The sequence below is a fragment of the Aethalodelphis obliquidens genome, unplaced genomic scaffold (genome assembly GCF_003676395.1).
Source record: "Aethalodelphis obliquidens isolate GAN/ISIS:26980383/991018 unplaced genomic scaffold, ASM367639v1 scaffold92, whole genome shotgun sequence".
Classification (NCBI taxonomy): Eukaryota; Metazoa; Chordata; class Mammalia; order Artiodactyla; family Delphinidae; genus Aethalodelphis; species Aethalodelphis obliquidens.
This window is the reverse complement of record NW_020838036.1, coordinates 5,357,292-5,373,017: the sequence shown is the minus strand read 5'-3', so window position 1 is coordinate 5,373,017 and position 15,726 is coordinate 5,357,292. Positions and strand designations below refer to the sequence as shown.

Genomic DNA, 15,726 nt, shown 5'->3' with positions numbered 1-15,726 from the left:
AAATTGTCTTGCTTTTTAAAATATTTTTATTGGAGTATAATTGCTTTACAATTGTGTGTTAGTTTCTGCTTTATAACAAAGTGAATCAGCTATACATATACATATATCCCCATATCTACTCCCTCTTGCTTCCTTTTTTATTTTTTTATTTTTTTTTGCGGTACGCGGGCCTCTCATTGTTGTGACCTCTCCCATTGCGGAGCACAGGCTCCGGACGCGCAGGCTCAGTGGCCATGGCTCACAGGCCCAGCCGCTCCGCAGCATGTGGGATCTTCCCGGACCGGGGCACGAACCCTTGTCCCCTGCATCGGCAGGTGGACTCTCAACCACTGCGCCACCAGGGAAGCCCAACCTCCTGCTTCCTTTTAACTGACCGAGAAGACCTGGACCCTGTGGAAAAACCTTCCTGTTGCTATAAATCTCCAAGTAGAACTATATCTGAGACACCCCAATTCTTCTGACGTGTGTGAGATTAGAGAGTGAGAAAGAGGTTCAAAATGGCAACACTCATTGAAGTAGGAAATTTTCACATTAAATAACTATTTTTTCAGCACTTACTATGCACAAGGCCCAAACTTGTCTTTACTTATACTGCCCAGTTTCGATGATTCAAAACATTTAGAGGTTTTTTTTTTTTGAGGGGAGGGAAATGATAACCAACATATATTAAGTACCGGGTATATAACTATTACTGTTTTACCTGTTACTTCATTTAATCCCCTCAACAACCTCATGAAGTGAATATAATCCCATTTTACAAATAACAAAAATTCAGGTCTTGTCCAAAGTAATGATGTTAGTAATTTAACACTTTTTGAATATCTGCTGTATGCCAAGCACTATTCTAAATGCTCCTAACTCTTTTAATTGTCACTTCCATTTTACAGGTGAAGAAATTAGTAAGTGGGAGGGCTGAAATTCACACCAAAATATTTAAGTTCTTTTAGTTTGCAAGGAACGTAGATAAGCTTAGATCATATCTGCTAAAGAGGATTTATTATAAAAATATGTAGAGAAATACAGAGGTCAGTACACCATTTTGATAACCATACAACCAGGCCTCACAGGTAACTGGAACCTTTACATATTCAAGATACAACAGTAGCTCTAGCAGTCTAATAAGAGAGATGGATTATCAATACCTCTACTAAAAGTTCCCCTCAGAAACTATTATGTTTCTCCTGCCCCTAACGTTACAGCATTTGGTGATCACCATTATCAGCTTACTCTGCCTGTTTCTATGGCTTCAATCAGCACCCATAATTGCCATAACCAATCTTTTCCTGTTTTCCATGTCCCTAATCCTCCTTTCTCACTACCAAATTCAAGAGGGGATCTGATGGACTCAGCCAGTTACCATCTCTCTAGGCCCCCTACTGGGCAAAGTTTTCATGCCAATTGACAAGCCCTTTATATGCTGCTAAATGGGATGGTCACCAAAGGATAAGGAAACCCTCAGAAGGATACAGTGAGAATGGGAAACACCTTAAATGCCCTGTCCTGTACATTGACCCTTAAGCCCATATATGCTTATACCATGTCACTTATTTTTTATTATGGTGTACTAACATTTTTATGTCACTAGGTCCTTACACCTTTTCCATTATCTTGATAGTGGAGTACTCAAATCTCAGGTCAAGCCCAGAAGGCATAAATTTGTCTCGTTTCCTGGCTTTCCTTTTAACACCCATCACCCTACTTTCAGCACCCTCCCTCTCATCATGTGTCAGAGACCATTGCTTTCCTAAGAAGGAATTAACATGTTGAGCACTTACTATGTACCAGGCATGTCACAAATATCTCATAATTCTCACAACAGTCCCATAAAGTGAGATGTTAATCCCCATATTACAACAGACTGGGCCTGAAGCTCAGACAGGTAAAGTAACTTAGTCGGAGTCTCAGAGCTAGGGTGAGAGAGCCCAGATTTAATCCCACATCTGAATCCAAAGCCCATTGTGTTTACACTCTACCAAACTGTCTCTGAAAAGGAGGAATCAGCCAAACTCACTCATGGAGACTTTGGGAACTCTCCTGCAAGAGAATTTGGATTTTAGGTAATAATAACATCTACCATTTTAAAAAATATTTTCCATGTGCCAAGCACTTAATAATATTATCTCTATAATCATCACAACAACCCTTAGAGGAAGATACCATTCTTTACCCGTTTTTAAGATGAGGAAACTGAACTTTAGAGAAATTAAGCAACTTACCTAGGATGAAGAGTTAGTAAATAGCTGAGTCCCAATTGGAAACTTGGCTCTTAATCACTGCTTTCCATTTTAAGGCCTTAGGAAGAGGGCAATGCTTAACACAAGCACTGCTTAACACAAGCGCTGCCAGTAGAATCTGGGGCATGATTGCAAGGCTTACAAGAAGATATTTTTCAGTGGGAGGTTATAATGCATCTATTTATAAGGCTATCCCTGTCTGAAGCATCCCTATTCTTGCTTATGTGGAGATAAAAATTTTAGAAACAGGTCCTCTGTTACCCACTTGACCAACCTCATTCCCTAAATTAAGCCCCAGTGCAACAATGGAACTACTCTTGATGCCCACCTTATGCAGAGATGATCGTCTCTTCTTTGCAGCCCTTTGCTTTTTCACCTGGAACAAGTTGTGCTGGATAATCATGGAAGCTGAGTCTGACCAGCTAGGAGTCACTACTTTTCTGAGGATGTCAGGCTTTAGGGCCTTTGAGGTTGAACACACAGTTTCATTGTGTTAAGCCTCTGCATGAACAGTCTCTACTCATTTAATTCAGTACTGGGACATGGTGGCCGAGGGCTGGGACGCTCTCCTGTAAATTAGCTTCTTCTTTTACCCAGTGGATGATTCAAAGAGAAGTGATCCTGGATTATTTCAGGACCTTGGAATATTTGCTATTGATTGAGCAATCATTTCATACTTACTGCCTGGAGCTTTGAGCCAGTGTGGACCACTGTTTCACTGTCCTGGAGTGTCTTTAGAACTTGTGAATCTTCCACTGAAAGCAGCTCACTGGGAGGGGGCAGTAGTGAGCTGCTCAGGGTTCTCCATGTAGATTCCTTCCAGAGTACAGACCTCTACAAAGGGTCACTGTTTCTTCTCTGGCCCTCGGGCTACCCCTGCTGGACAGGAGAGGAGGCTACGGTGGCAGCCTTCTTCATCTTGGGCTTCTTTCCTCCCTATGAATACCCAGAAAACCATGCTATCTATGAATGTCTGGGCCTCCTCCTCATGGAACAGATGGGGACATTGAGACCTAGAGAAGGACATGCCTGGAAAATATGCTATATCCACATCAAATCAGTGGGCTTTCTTGGCTCTAGGATATGAGGAATGATAATTTTTTTAAATTAATTTGCATCAATAAAAGCACTTTTAAATTAATTCAGTATAACTTTTCTAGAGTGAAAAATTTACTAACATTCAACCTATTGTTTTCTGGCCCCTCCAAATTAGTTGATATCTTATTTGTTAAAACTCATATGGCAAGGATTTATTATTATTTTTTTCAGCATCATAATCATTATTCAAAAACTTTAATTTCTCTAACACCTACTAATTTACAGGATGCTTTCACATGTGCCATGAAAGATTCGTTTTCACAACCCTAAAAGAAGAAAGCAGGGCAGGATATTATTAACTTTGTTTCATAGAAGAGTATCTGGAAGCAAAGATATTGAGTGATCTCTCCATGTCAAACCCACCAACCTGTGGTCCTAAGCTTCTAGGATTCTCCCCCACTTTCTTTTCTCTTTAGAGAATATTGGCCCCTATTGCCCAAATACCATCTAGCAAGCAAATTATCTTACCTGTTCCCAAGGATGGAGAGAATATGTGAGAAAAGTTTCAAAGTCCCCCACCCCCACCATGTCACACACATATTGAAAACAAAACAGGGACGTCCCTGGCAGTCCAGTGGTTAAGATGTCACCTTCCAATGCAGGGGATGTGAGTTCGATCCCTGGTTGGGGAGCTAAAATCCCACATACCTTGCACCCAAAAAACCAAAATATAAAACAGAAGCAATATTGTAACAAATTCAATGAAGACTTTAAAAATGGTCCACATCAAAAAAAAAACTTTAAGAAAAACAAATCAAACAAACAAAACTCTGCCATCAGTCACAATGCCTCGCTTTCCACTATTTGATGCATTCCTTTGAGCTGCTTCTTTTCATACAAATTCCTTGAAATAAATATCCCATTAAGCAGTATCAGCCATTCACATACTCATATTGAATATCTGTATCTAAATTCAGCATAGCCAGATATTAGAGAAATAGAAATTAAGTCAAAAATAGACATTGACTTGGGTGAGGTTTAACATGGATAATGCCCACTGCTCAGAAATAGAGTGTTGGAGAATTAGGAAGCCAGGACTGGTTAGTCACTAGAAGGAGAGGTGGGAAGAGTATGCTGAAGATAAGCTTTGCCAAATTCCCCATTGATCTCAGAGTGTGTCATCTCTCACAGAAATGAGGACCTCAGTAGCCGTCAAGACTGGGGCACAAATTTGCCATCTTTGGTCTATTTGTCATAATCTCCCCAGTCATACTGGAAAACATAATTTCTCTGACACTTTTCCGTGGGAAATAGTCATATCCCAACCATCTTGATGTGTTTTACAAGCCTTAACATACTTTCAGACATGAATTTAATCCTTCTATAAATGTGTGCCATTTTAACAGCACGGTTTCCAAATTAAAGGGGAATGTGAAGGGATGGAAAGGGCAGCTCTCATTAAATAGTGCTAGAAAGAAAAAACAATTTCCAAAGCTTCCTCTACTCTGTTACAAAAATCCCATTGAGAGCAGCCTCTGATCTGTCCATTGCTTTGGAAAACAGCAGAGAAGCTGACAAGGACTCACCTTAAAATTATGGAATCTAGAAAAATGGTACAGATGAACCTGTTTGCAAGGCAGAAATAGACACAGACGTAGAGAACAAACATATGGACACCAAGGGGGGAAAGGGGGCGTGGAATGAATTGGGAGATTGGGATTGACATACATACACTAATATGTATAAAATATATAACTAATGATAATGTGCTGTATAGCACAGGGAACTCTACTCAATGCTCTGTGGTGACCTAAATGGGAAGGAAATCCAAAAAAGAGGGGATATATGTATATATATAGCTGATTCACTTCACTGTACAGCAGAAAGTAACACAACACTGTAAAACTATACCCCAAAGTAAAAAAAAAAATGTTAAAATTTTAAAAATGAAATGGAATAGTCAGCTTCCTACAAGGATGTCTCCTGCCCCAGAATATGTCCCTACTGTCAACTGAAGTATCTTAAATTCCACCATAATAATATCCTTGGGGTGTATTAAAGCATCAATACTCTTTTGAAGGGGAAACTTAAACTGTTAAAGCTCAAACAGTGGTTCTAAAAGTGCAATACTCAAACCAGCAGCAGCAGCATCTCCTGGGAATTTGTTACAAAAACAAATTATTGGTCCCACCCTAGACCTAAAGAATGGGTGGGGAGAGGCAATCTGTGTTTTAACAAGCCTACAGGTGATTCTGATGCATGCTAAAGTTTGAGAACCATTTCCTTAGTAGGATTTAGTTTATCAGATAGTTTTTATCCTGCATAGTAGCTTATTATTATAGCTGTTTTTCTTTTTATAGTCGTAAACGTGCCAGATAGTGACCCATTACAAGGCATATCTCATTTAATTCTCAGAATAAACCCAGAAAGTATTATTTTTTCCTCTATTTTTAAGATGAAGAAACTATGTCAGTGAGATTAAGTTATTAGCCCAAGCTACTAAATGATGGAGTCTGTAGTATATCTCAGGTCTTCTAACTCTAGATCTGTAATTTTCAATCATGGATCTACATTAGTATCATTTGGGAGCTTATAGAAATCCCAGAGTCAAAGTCAAACTCCAGACCAGTTACTTCAGAATTCCTGGAAGTTGGACACTTGGGTAATTTTTAAAAGCTTTCGATGATTTCAATGTGCAGCCAAGACTCAACATTTGTTCTGAACACTGACTACACATTAGAATCACCTGGAAAGCTTAAAAATTGAAACTAAATTTCACCAATTTAATGTAATGTTTAAAGAGTCCCACCTAGGAGTTCCCTGGTGGGACAGTTGTTAAGAATCCGCCAGCCAATGCAGGCGACACGGGTTCGAGCCCTGGTCTGGGAAGATCCCACATGCTGCAGAGCAACTAAGCTCGTGTGCCACAACTACTGAAGCCCGCGTGCCTAGAGCCCATGCTCCGCAACAAGAGAAGCCACCACAATGAGAAGCCTATGCACTGCAACGAAAAGTAGCCCCCTCTCTCCTCAACTAGAGAAAGCCCACATGTAGCAACAAAGACCCAATGCAGCCAATAAATAAATAAATAATAAATGAATTTAAAAATAAATAAGGAGTCCCACCTAGCCAATGAGGATTGAGACCCCATGTTGTAGAAACTGTTTTACCACCTCCTTGAGCTTTAGAGAGTAGGGCCTATGAAAATGAGTCTTGATTGGTGCTGGGGGCCTATTGTGGAGGGAGATGTCAGGAAGCAACAAAGAAAAACTGTATTCACAATTTTACCAAGAGTTGGCTTGCCCAAAGTAGGTTTATAACCCACCCACCCCTTCCCTAATACTGGGTGTTTCTTCTTCAATCCTTATCTCCTATTCCCAAAGGGAAGACTCCATTTGTGCTCTTATGAGAGAGACAATCAATATATGACATAATTTTTAAGCACAAGGCTCTGAAACCAGACTGGCACTTGCTACAAGGTGACCATGGGCAAATCACTGAAGCTCTTTGTGCCTCAATGTCTTTATCTGTACTGTAAAATGTGAATAATTGTATTACCTACCATAAAGGTCTACAAAGGGTCATTGAGACGACTAAGGGAGGTGATCCATGTAACATGCTTAACACATTGACAAAGTGTTATCTAACCTCTGTGCCTCAGTTTCTTCATGTGTCAACTGAAGGTGAACATACCCATAAAAACAAAAATAAACAAATGGGACTTAATTAAACTTAAAAGATTTTGCACAGCAAAGGAAACCATAAACAAGACAAAAATACAACCCTCAGAATGGGAGAAAATATTTACAAAGGAAACAGAAGACAAAGGATTAATCTCCAAAATATACAAACAGCTCATGGAGCTCAATGTCAAAAAATCAATCCAATTGAAACACGGGCAGAAGACCTAAATAGACATTTCACCAAGGAAGACATACAGATGGCCAAGAGGCACATGAAAATATGCTCAACATCACTAATTATTAGAGAAATGCATATCAAAACTACAATGAGGTATCACCTCACACCAGTCAGAATGGCCATCATCAAAAAAAATCTAGAAACAATAAATGCTGGAAAGGGTGTGGTGAAAAGGGAACCCTCCTCTGCTGTTGGTGGGAATGTAAATTGATACAACCACCATGGAAAACACTATGGAGGTTCCTTACAAAACTAAAAATAGAACTACCATATGACCCAGCAATCCTACTACTAGGAATATACCCTGAGAAAACCATAATTCAAAAAGAGATATGTACCAAAATGTTCATTGCAGCACTATTTACAACAGCCAGGACATGGAAGCAACCTAAGTGTCCATCAACAGATGAATGGATAAAGAAGATGTGGCACATAGATACAATGGAATATTACTCAGCCATAGAAAGAAACGAAATTGAGTTATTTGTAGTGAGGTGGATGGACAAAGAGTCTGTCATACAAAGTGAAGTAAGTCAGAAAGAGAAAAACAAATACTGTATTCTAATGCATATACATGGAATCTAAACAAAACAAAACAAAACATGGTACGGATGAACCAAGTTGCAAGGCAGGAATAAAGTTGTAGACATAGAGAATGGACTTGTGGACACAGGGAGGGGAAGGGTAAGCTGGGACGAAGTGAGAGACTGGCATTGACATATATACACTACTAAATGTAAAATAGATAGCTAGTGGGAAGCATCTGCATAGCACAGGGAGATCAGCTTGGTGCTTTGTGACCATCTAGAGGGGTGGGATAGGGATGGTGGGAGGGAGGCTCAAGAGGGAGGGGATATAGGGACATATGTATGCATATAGCTGATTCACTTTGGTGTACAACAGAAACTAACACAGTATTGTGAAGCAATTATACTCCAATAAAGATCTATTAAAAATATGTATGGCATGATATGGTCTCAACTCCCTAACACACTAAATAGAAAACTTGCATACTCAGATCAGGACTTATCTCCCTTCTCTTACCTAGCTTACAGATGAGACATGATCGTTTTTGTTTCTTGTCAGGTTAGACTATAGTTTAAAAATTTCACTGTTTGGAGGTTACAGGTGGTTTGAAGGGAGGGTGGTGTGTCAAGTCCTAAGGTTAAGGCTGGTCTTATGCCAGATAGGCCAGAGGAATTGGCTGAAAATGCAGGATTATGTGTGGTCACTTAAAGGTAACAGTTGATGCAAGGATCAAATGCGCCCTTGTACCTGGCCATCCTTCAGAGAGTACAGGCTGTGTTTTTAAATATAATTCTGTGAAATGTGACATTCTTATGAGGGAGAACTCCAGATCTGAAGGACGGAAGGGTTTATAAGTTCTTTAAAGTGTTATATGTGTATGTTTTGAATGTAATCATTTGTTCTGAAGAAATAAAAGTGTGTCCCCCCCTAAAAAAAATAGTAACAGTTATGAGAATTTATCTCCCTGAATTTTAAGGTATGGTGCCTGAAATCCCACAATTTTCTTTTTATTATCACTATCCCATTTCATACATGAGATTGCATGTGTGAAAGCACCTAGTACCTATCCAACAATAATTTGAAAATAGCAAAACATCTAATCCAGCAGCATCTCCACTCTCCTTCCCTGCCACACACACTAAAAGATATAAGTAAACAATTAATTAATTAAAAAGTCAGTCTATATAAATATTTCCTTTAAAAATCATCATGAGAAACCTTAATTTGCCCTCCAACAGTGTTACACATTAGTTCCAGTCTGTTAGAAAGGGCTGAGACGAATTGCTATGACCTGGAAGTTGATAAAATCTATGAGAGTTACACTAACTTTCTTTCAAGAATTTAACAAATAGAGTCACTCTGGACATCCCAAAAGGTCTGGCCTCTCATCTTCTGCAGGCATACTCAATATCCATGGTGAAATTTTAATGTCCTATCAGATTTCTATTGATTCAGGCAGCAGGTGCTTAGTTTATTAAGGCCCAAAGAAAGGCTAAATTATTCAATAAGGAAGAAGGGGGTGTGGAGTGCCACTAGAAATCCCATTTCAAAGTTACAGCAATTTCATTTATAGCCCCTAGATCATATGTGTGCCCTATAATTTTTCAGAGTTTAAATTCCAAACAACAGTTCTAAATGTTTTTTGCAAAAGAGAACCACTTGGTAGGAATAAGATAACTATATACCCGCATTTTGATAGCACAGAATCAGTGGTATGCTGAAGCTGGCTGGGATAGGCTCATGAGAGCTTATTGTTACATTTTTAGAAAATTTGTGAGCAAGTAGCTTGAAATTGGCCATGATGGGAAACATACACCAAGACAAATCAGGACTTTTTCATTTTTTTTGTCTTCAGAGAGTCGGTTGTTAAAATTGATTTGCTTCTACTACTGCATGGGATCAAAATGGCCACTTTTCTTACTGATACGTACAAGCAAACATTGTGAAAACAGCAATTTTTCTGTTTTCCCTCACAGCAAAGCTTGTATGATATTAACAACAGTTAGAAACTTTTCAGCCATTATTTCTTCAAATATTTTTCTGCCTCCACTCTTTTGGGTACTTCAAATACACATATATTGGGACTCTCTTGAAGTTGTTCCAGAGCTTACTGATGTTCTTTTCACATTTTCAAATTCTAATTTCTGTTTGTTTCATTTTGAAGAGTTTGTATTGCATTGTCTTCAAGTCCACTAACTTTTTCTTCTGAGATGTGAAATTTTGCAATTTGCTGCTAATCACAGCCAGTGAATTTTAAATCTCAAGCATTGTAGTTTTCTTCTTTAGAAGTTTAACTTGGATCTTTTTTTATATCATTCATGTCTCTACTCAGCTTTTTAAACATATGAAATATAGTTACAATAACTATTTTAACATCCTTTTCTGCTAATTCTAACATGTACGTCAGTTCTGAATCACTTTTGTTTAATTAATGTTTCTCACTTATGGCACGCATTTTCTTGCTTCTTCTCATGCCTGGTTGTTTTTGATTGGATATCAAATGTGAATATTACCTTTTTCAATGCTGGATATTTTTGTATTCTTATAAATATTCTTGAACTTTACTCTGGGCTACCATTAAGAAGAGTTTTGGTCATTCCAGGTCTTCATTGTAAGATTTTTTAGGCAGGACAAGAATAGCATTTAGTTTGGAATATAGACTCAAGACATTATTCCTCACCACTGAGGCAAATGCCTTCTGAGTGCCTATTTACCTATAAATTATAGGTTTTCCAATATCACTGGTAGTAATATGCACTAATTCTAGCCCTGTGTGAGCACTCTTCTTTGTAATCCTACCAGATAATTATTTCTCCAGTAGTTTACTTACATGCATTCACTGATGAGTACTCTGCTAAATATCCTCTGCAACTCTTCAGGGTTCTTTCTCTGTAGCTCTTTCCTCTCTGGTACTTTGTTTTGTGAACTCTAGCCAACTTGATCTCCCTGGACTTTCAGCTCCATTTCCTTAACACAGGGAATTTTCTCTGCTTCTGTTCCCTCTCCTTGTTCTGTGGCCTGGAAAGTCTCTCAAAATAATAACCTGGGGCAATCATAGGGCTTATGTCATTTGTTTTTCATCTCTCAGATATCACTGCCCTTTTTTTGCCTGATATCCAGTATCTTAAAAACTGTTATTTTATATAGTTTGTCTATCTTTCTTGGTTGTTTCAGGCAGGAGAGTAAATCTGGCCCCTGTTATTCTATTTGGACTAGAAGTGGAAGTTGAGGGAATCAAATGTGAGCTGATATCCAAGATAGATGCTTTAAGATATTTCCCTTTATAGTTATGCAGTATGTAGTCTTCAGTGTGTATATGGACTTGAAGGCCACTTAGGATGAGACTGATTGCAGGAGACCAAGGATATTGGCTATGATGCCTTCCACATTTATGAGAGAGGGTGTGGTTTACAATGTGTCAGTATTAGTTTTCTTTATAATCATCCATTCCTTCTTTTTATAGTCACACATATTGATTTTCCTTTGGGGAAACATCACTTTCTCACTCTCAGTCTGTGTGTCAGCCCAGTATGGCTGACATCACTCATCACTCTGTAGCAAGTAGGGTTGTCACATGACCCAGATCTGAGAAATCAAAATCACTGCTCTCTAAACTATAGATATTTGGTTTAGGAAGGGTAAGTTTGTCTAAGACTTAACTCCAGAACATTTGCTGGAACTATTGGAAAGAGACCATTTCTTTCCACTGGACTTGTAGCTGGTTAGATGTAGGAATAGATCTGCTAAGGGCTACCCACCCCATACCCCTGTGCTACCCAGATATACATACAGAGAAAGAAAAATAGAGACCAACTCCTTGTGACATTTTTGAGTCCCTGAGTATTCCTAGAGTTTTCAGTTACAAATAAATTTCTTTCATTGCTAAAACCAGTTTTAGTTGAATTTCTATCAATTGCAAATAGAAATTTTTGACACATACATAAGTGATCATTGTCAGCAGGGGCTCATAGGGAGATAAGTGATTTAACAAATAATTAAAATACAAAGTACAAAATGTTCATCCTTAAGAGTACAAATAGCATGATTTCAGAGAAGGGATAAATTACAATAAAAATATAGAACTGTCATTTATTGTGTAATTATACTGTGTTGTATATATGTTATCTCATTTAATTCCCATAAGATCCTGATCAAGTAGGTATTTATTTATTCTTATTTAACTGAAGAAACTGAATCTCAGAGACATTAGGTAACTCTCCAGAAATCAGGCAGCTTGAAAATGGCAGAGGCAAAGGTGTAAACTTTCTGTCTCCCTTCAGTGTTTTTAACACTTCATTATATTGCAGTTGTGGCTTTGAAGAATCTGAGAAGCTGAGAGGGCTTTGTGAAGAAAATGGACCTCGCAGAATGGGTGCTGGAGGAAAGGGAGGGTGTTTCAAGTAACAAGAGAGCAAGAGCAAAGGGACTGAACAGGTTTGAGAATGGCTGGCTCTCTGGGGAAGAAGTAGGAAATGATCAAGAAACCTGCCTGGTGCTCTTGAACTTCCTGATGGCATCTAATCCTGACACTCCTTGGCTGTTGAATTTTCTGTTCATCTATTCTTTACATCCTAGTCGCTCCCCAGGATCTTTGTTTTGTAATCATTTTATCCTGGTTTTGTTTTGATTGTCATCCAGTCAGAGGCATAGGCAAGCCTGAACGTGAGGTAGGGCCCACACCATTGATTGGTGAATGAGCTAACACACAAAACAGATGCCACCTTTTACTAACTTCTTTACATGCCTCATACGCTTGCTTTTAGTTGGCATCCTTCAATATATTTTTATCATATTTCTAATAACTGTCACATCAACATTTACTTTAAAGAATCTGTTTCTAAGAACACCAAGTTATTTAACTAAGAGACACTCTCATAGTTCTTTCTATAATAGGCACTGATCATTTTCCAAATATTAGCTTATTTAATTTTCATAATGACCTTATGAGATAAAGATATGCTATTATTCCCATTTTGTAGGCAAGGAAACTGAAACACAGAGATATTAAGTAATTTGCTCAACAATAAACAGCTAAAGTGTGGAGCTGGAATTTGTACCATCTTGGCTCCACAATCCACATATTTAACCACTACATTGCAGGAGGTAATAGAGATGACTACTCTCATAAAGACACATGCATCCAGGCTATGATTTTATGTCTCCTTTTTGTCTTGTAGTCATTCCTAGAGATCTTTCTGAGACCCTCCCAAGATGACTAGGCCCTAAAGATGTGTCTGATTGGCAGTCCCTCCCCACCATAATCCCATCTCTCCTAGCCTTTGGGGTAGAATCCAGATATTATTGACTCTTGAAGACTTTGAGGATTTTAGGAGGTATAATTAATGCTTAGATATTTTTCCTACCCATTTTCCCCTCTTGTCGGTTACATTTATAGTATGTCTGAGGCATCCTCTTTTGGCTCTAGTTAATGCGTTGTGCAAACACAGGGGAATCTGCTGGCATTATTTGGGCTCCTACCTACCCTATCTAAGGATAGGATTTCAATTGTGCATCTCCTCAAACAATGGATAAAAACATGAAAGTGGTTTAAAAGGCAATGGTGTACTTTGGAGTTGAAGCAGTCAGTCTTTGTAGCTGATCCAAGAAAGAATCTTCATTCTTCATTTTTTCCATATTGTCTTAAATTGTTCTGTTTCAGTGAAGTCTTAATACCAATGTGGTTAACTTTAAAATTATTTTTCAAAGTCCAGAGTGCTAACCACAAGATGGTAAATTTAGTGATATGTGATTGTATCTACAATTAAAAATAAACATTTTAAAAATAAAAGCGAATAATAAATAAAATTAAGGTTTCAGCAATAATGGCTTTGAAACAGGAGGGAAGGAGTCAGGGCACAACCTTTGAAAGAATGACATAGCCCCAGGACATGACATAAACTGATTAGAACCAAATGGATCCAAGATGGTGGACAGATCAACTTTTTCCACTAGACCTTGAGCCTCAGTATGTGCTCACATCAACAAGCTAAATGACACACCCACAGGCGCCATGATAGTTCCAAGACCAATCATAAGGATCAAAAAGTGGGCAGTGACCCAATTCCTGGAAATCCCCACCCCTTCCTAAAATAGCTGGAATACTCCTCCCACTCATTAGCCTATGAAATTGCCCACTCCTATAAAAACTGACAACCCCATACCCTTGTACCTTTTCTCACCTTCTGAGATGGCCCACACTCTGTCTGTGGAATGTGTTTCTCTCTAAATAAATCCACTTCTTACCTATCACTTTGTCTCTCACTGAATTCTTTCTGTGATGAGATATCAAGAATCTGAGCTTCATTAAGTCCTGAAACCAAGTGTGTGATATCAGTTGGCGGACTGTGGATTTCAACCAGGTTTGTGTCCTGGCCACATGGGTTCAAGTCCCAATCTGAGGTGCACGGTTTCAGCTTTATCTGATATCTTCACTTCACCAGCAGTTGCTCATTTCTGTGCTACAGAATCTCACTTGAGCTTATGGGGAAGGGAAAGGAAGAAAAAGGAAAAGGGAAAGAGAAACAGATGTCCAAGACATGATACTATGAGGAGCATTTTAAATGAGGGTAAATTGAGACAAACTGAAACTTCTTAGATTCACACAATCCTTACAACAATATTACCTCCTCCCCCAATCTAATCATGTTACTCCTTCCTTCTATTAAGTTCATTTTAAAAATCACTCTTCCTATAATTAGCAACATTTGAATATGGATTGTACATAGGGTACATCTATGTTAACTGTCCTGAATTTGATAATTGTACTATTTTCTATAAGATATTGTATTTGTTCTTTGGAAATACACACTGAAATAGAGGTGAAGAGTCATGATTTTTGCAACTTACTCTCAAATTGTACAGTAAGAAAAGAAAAAGGAGAGAAGTAAATTAAAAAAAATTTTTACCTGAAAGAAAAAAAATAGTCCATCTTCTTTTTTCAACTGAACCAGCTGGCTGTAGCAACAGCTCACATTTCCTTGCCTCAGGGCCATACAGCTGGAAACTGACAGCGCTGGGAGAAAAACCTATGGCTTCTGCTTCTAATTCTATTGTTTAAAAGTGGGTGTAATGGCATGTAATTTTAAGAAATTTCTTTTGACTTGTGACCTATGGAAAACAAATCCTAAAACTGATATAAAATGATGTTGGTATCTTTTTCTTTAAACTCAAATTTTCTTGACAAAATAATTCAGATGAAGGCTTTGCTAAATATCTCAAGAAAATGAAGCAAATATAGTTTTCTCCTGAAGCTAATTCACAATACATCTTACTACTCTCTAGTGTAAGTGTGATACCAGATGCTGTCAGACACAAACTATCAAGCTATGGTGTGTCTGCTTCAGGAAACTCAGTGAGTCACAACTTATTTGTTTAATCTTTTTTTTTTCCTTTTAAGAGTCATTATTACATTCACCCTTATGTAGAAGGCACAGACTATTGTTTGAACAACATCCAATAAGGAAGCATTAAAAATCTCAGACAGGGATAGATAGAGTATAATATTTAACTTGGGAATATTTTCCAAATACGATATTATTTGAAAATCCAATTGGACACATTACAAATGTATATCACCTTAGTTCTTTGTAGAGCACCATGGGAATCAGGAAAAGCTACAGATTTATGAAATGTTTTTGGCAGCAAACAGAAAGCATGAAATATGTTGATCAATGTTCAGACACACACTGTTTAGTCCACAATTCAGTAATAATGTGGTGTTCATTAAACTGTTTTCAGAGTTTGCTTTTGCTTTAAATAGGAATTTACCCTTTCCCCCCTTTGATCATATTAATGTATGGCTCTCAGTTGCATAAATTGAACCATTTTCCATTAGGCTGGTAAAAAAAAGGAAACAGAAAAAGAGAAAGAAGGAGAAAAAGAAACAACTTGGAAGAGTTCTTCCATTATTCTTGGGCCTCCCTGGGTAGCCAAGAACTGGATGGTCCAGAAACTTCAAGACAGCTAGTAACAATATTGAACTTTGACGACTGTCACACTTATGGTG

The 15,726-nt window shown here is 38.1% G+C and overlaps 1 protein-coding gene across 3 annotated transcripts in view; it reads left to right on the top strand.

Annotated features, from left to right (window-relative positions):
• The window catches only part of LOC113614213 (charged multivesicular body protein 1b-2-like), a 53,304-nt gene that overhangs the window by 27,541 nt on the left and 10,037 nt on the right, over nt 1–15,726 (top strand). Inside the window, exon 7 of one of the 3 annotated variants that reach the window (XM_027095589.1) lies at nt 15,003–15,072. The exons of the other annotated variants lie outside the window; for them this stretch is intronic. Within the exon in view, the coding sequence (XP_026951390.1) occupies nt 15,003–15,072 (70 nt within the window). The remainder of the gene's footprint in view (nt 1–15,002; nt 15,073–15,726) is intronic. 3 annotated transcript variants of the gene reach the window in all.